The sequence below is a fragment of the Colobus angolensis genome, unplaced genomic scaffold, assembly GCF_000951035.1.
Source record: "Colobus angolensis palliatus isolate OR3802 unplaced genomic scaffold, Cang.pa_1.0 Scaffold11, whole genome shotgun sequence".
Taxonomy (NCBI): domain Eukaryota; kingdom Metazoa; phylum Chordata; class Mammalia; order Primates; family Cercopithecidae; genus Colobus; species Colobus angolensis.
In genome coordinates this window covers 1678852-1682481 of record NW_012112030.1, presented here as the reverse complement: position 1 = coordinate 1682481, position 3630 = coordinate 1678852, and the positions used below count along the sequence as shown (strand labels likewise).

At 49.5% G+C, this 3630-nt stretch overlaps 1 protein-coding gene across 3 annotated transcripts in view; it reads right to left on the bottom strand.

Moving 5' to 3' along the window:
* Positions 1–229: 229 nt before the first annotated feature.
* The window catches only part of CD9 (CD9 molecule), a 40652-nt gene continuing 37251 nt past the window's right edge, over positions 230–3630 (bottom strand). For 2 of the 3 annotated variants that reach the window (XM_011951657.1, XM_011951662.1), the window contains 4 exons: positions 3470–3568; positions 3233–3322; positions 2527–2610; positions 230–727 (listed from right to left, as the gene is read on the bottom strand). In XM_011951657.1, coding sequence (XP_011807047.1) covers positions 662–727; positions 2527–2610; positions 3233–3322; positions 3470–3568 — 339 coding nt within the window. In that variant the 3' untranslated portion in view covers positions 230–661. Of the gene's footprint in view, positions 728–2164; positions 2175–2526; positions 2611–3232; positions 3323–3469; positions 3569–3630 lie in introns of all 3 variants that reach the window. The other variant, XM_011951651.1, reaches the window with a different exon arrangement.

Here is a 3630-nt window from a genome sequence, read left to right as displayed (position 1 = left end):
GAATGAGCATCTGGGGACCAGCTGCTGGTGCTGACTCCTCTGTTAACACCTGTGTGACTCTGGATCAGAATCCCCTAATCTCTCCACATCTAGATTTCTTCACTAGTAAACTGGGGTGAGCAACTTACCAAACTACTTCTCATATAAATGCAGGTGGAGTTAATAGCAGTTGAAAGACATTTGCAAACCAAATAGCTCTCAAAATAATTAAAGGAAACCAAAACCAGTCCAGGACATTGTCATAATTTTTTATTATGTATCAAATTGTCTTCAATATAAGTTACAACTTGATTAAAGTCAATAGACATTTGTATCTATTTAAAGACAAAAAAATTCTTTATATACAATATCTTGTCTAGAGTCTAGCAAATATAGTACCTTTCATTGCAGGATTTCTGCTTAATATAACAAGCAAAAACAAACAACTGAAAAAATATAAACCAAAGCAAACCAAACCCCCCGCTCAACTACAAATGTCAATATTGAATGAAGCATTAAAAGACAAACATAAAATAACTTTAGCTTTTATCTAGAAGTGCAGAATGGATACTAAAATTAGTGGCAAAAAAAACAAAAACAAAAACAAAAACCAAACAACAAACAAAACAAATCCCAACAATCTTCATGGGTAAACTTTCCTGCTCAGGGATGTAAGCTGACTCTAGACCATCTCGCGGTTCCTGCGGATAGCACAGCACAGGATCATACTGAAGATCATGCCAAATATCTGGGAGATAGGAAGAAACATGAGGATCAGGGTGGTCTGATGTGAAGGCAGGCTGAGGGAAAGGCAGGACATGGGTCACCCAGTCCAAGACAAATGACAAGGAGAATGGCATCCAGGGGGCCAAACGAGTCAGAAGGTACCGAAGCAGGAGAGATGCAGGCCAGATAATAAGAAGGATGCGGGACGTGAGGAATCTAGGGGGTTGGCAGTCAGGTGCACAAGCAGTTTCCTTGGGAACTTTCAGGGTGGGACAAGGAAGCTCAGAGCCAAATTTAATGCTCAAATTCCAGGTTTTCCTACAGTTCATACAGGTTAGTACTTTTGCGCTTGTCTTTGTGTGTATTTAATTTTTTTTTTTTTTTTTGAGATGGAGTCTTGCTCTGTTGCTTAGGCTAGAATGCAGTGGTGCGACCTGCCTGCCTCGGCCTCCCAAAGTGCTGGGATTACAGGCCTGAGCCACCGCGCCCAGCCTAATATTCTATTTTAAAAGGTATTGTTATATCTTGGCTGGGTACAGTGGCTCACGCCTGTAATCCCAGCACTTTGGGAGGCCAAGGTGGGCAGATGACCTGAAATCAGGAGGTCAAGACCAGCCTGACCAACATGGTAAAACCCCATCTCTACTAAAAATAATTAGCTGGGCGTGGTGGCACACGCCTGCAGTCCCAGCTACTCGGGAGGCTGAGGCTGGGGCTGGATAATTGCTTGAACCTGGGAGGCGGAGGTTGCAGTGAGTCGAGATCACACCATTGCATTCCAGCCGGGGCGACAAGAGTGAAACTTCGTCTCAAAAAAAGAAAAAAAGAAAAGAAAGAAGGTATTATTGTATCTTTTGCTGAAAGGTACTTCATGCCTTTCTTAGATGCCAGAGAAAGGAGGCGATTCTCTCTTTGGGGGCACTCTGGCAAGGGGGCAGAAGCGGGCGGGGGTGGGGGAAGACTCAGGGAGCCAAGGCCATCTCAGCAAGGACCATGTTCTGTCTGGGGCTTTCCCTCATGGGGAGAGAGGACATGACCCCAAAGAACCTGGTTGGCCCTTGTTGGTTTCTAGGGGCTGATTAGCAGGAGACCTCCTTCTGGCTGCCCATTTTCAGAGGCTCTTCAGGAAATGGAACAATTCCCATGCCGGTAGCCTCTAGTGAACTATTTTTTTTTTTTTTTTTTTTTGAGACGGAGTCTCGCTCTGCCGCCCAGGCTGGAGTGCTGTGGCCGGATCTCAGCTCACTGCAAACTCCGCCTCCCGGGTTCACGCCATTCTCCTGCCTCAGCCTCCCGAGTAGCTGGGACTACAGGCGACTGCCACCTCGCCCGGCTAATTTTTTGTATTTTTTAGTAGAGACGGGGTTTCACCGTGTTAGCCAGGATGGTCTCGATCTCCTGACCTCGTGATCCGCCCGTCTCGGCCTCCCAAAGTGCTGGGATTACAGGCTTGAGCCACCGCACCCGGCCTAGTGAACTACTTTCTTAGGGAGAAGAACAGCAGGTGCGTGAGAAGACATGCTCTGAGGACGAGCTGCGCCAGCACTGCTGCCCATGTGCCCTGAACCTTAATGGCTAAGAGAATCAACTCTGAAGAAACCCAGGGGAAAGCTCAGATCCTCCACTCAGGAGGTGAGAGGCTTTGATCAGAACGTCGGCCTCTCTGTCTCTCCATTCCCTAGTGGTAAAATGGAAATGCTAAAGGCATGAGGACAAAGTGAGCTGACAAATGCACAGACTGCGGCACTGTCTGGGCAGAGCATGGGCTGAGTCGGTGTGAACTCCTCAGTCCCCCTCCCGGGACGACGTCCCGCCACTCACCATGACCACGGCAATGCCGATGCCCACCGCGCCGATGATGTGGAATTTGTTGTCGAAGACCTCTTTGATGGCATCAGGACAGGACTTGGGGAGACAAACCAAGACCCGGGTCACACACAGTCCTTGCTCCCGGGGCACCTCCTTCCTCCCACGGCACCTGTCTCACCCGGGAGAACGGGTGGGCAGAGGGTGGGCTGGGGACAGGGGTGTTCAGGGTAAGAGAAGTTCTGGCTGGTGGATGGAGAGGGGAACAAAGGGATGGCTATGCTAATGGATGCTAAAAATTTGGGCAGGACATCAGGGAAGGAGGAGGGAGAGGCCCTGCTTGGGGGCCTATTTCTGATATGGTTGTAAGGTCACTTTTTACTATTCTGGAGCTGGACATTAACTCCGGCTTACAGACAGGAGCCACTGACAAAGTCAGAGCGGGAGTCCCAGACTCAGAAGCACGCCTGCCCTTGACAGCTTCCAGGCTGGCAGCAGTGGGCGGTGCCAGAGCACTTGCCATTCCCCTGGTCTGGCCTGTTTTATTGCCCTTCGGTAAACAGAGGGCCCAAAGTAGGGGAGAAAGAGATGGGTGCCCTGGGACCCTTTCACAGGCAGACCGGGTCCTTCTGAAGCAGCACTTGGCTGCTGTCACTTTTACACTTGCAGGGTTTGCCCACAGTAATGGCGCAGGGGCACCAGGATCTTGCTCTGAGTTTACCTTCACGGTGAAGGTTTCAAGTACGTCCTTCTTGGGGCAGATGTCTGAGATAAACTGCTCCACGCCCCCAGCCAAACCACAGCAGTTCAACTACAGCGAGAAGGCAGGGATGGGAATGAGAGAAACACATTTTACAAAGATGATGAGAACGTGTGCACTGGTCTGGTACAGTCAGCACCCCTGTGTGCAGACCCTGTCCGGAGTAAGACAGGAGGGTGCCTTGCCAAGGCCACATACCGCATAGTGGATGGCTTTCAGCGTTTCCCGCTGGGGCTCATCCTTGGTCTTCAGCTTGTTGTAGGTGTCCTTGTAAAACTCCTGAACTTCCTTAATCACCTACGATGGGCAGACAAGAGAGGGGCAGAGGCGGCATTTTCACATCTTTTTTTTTTTTTTTT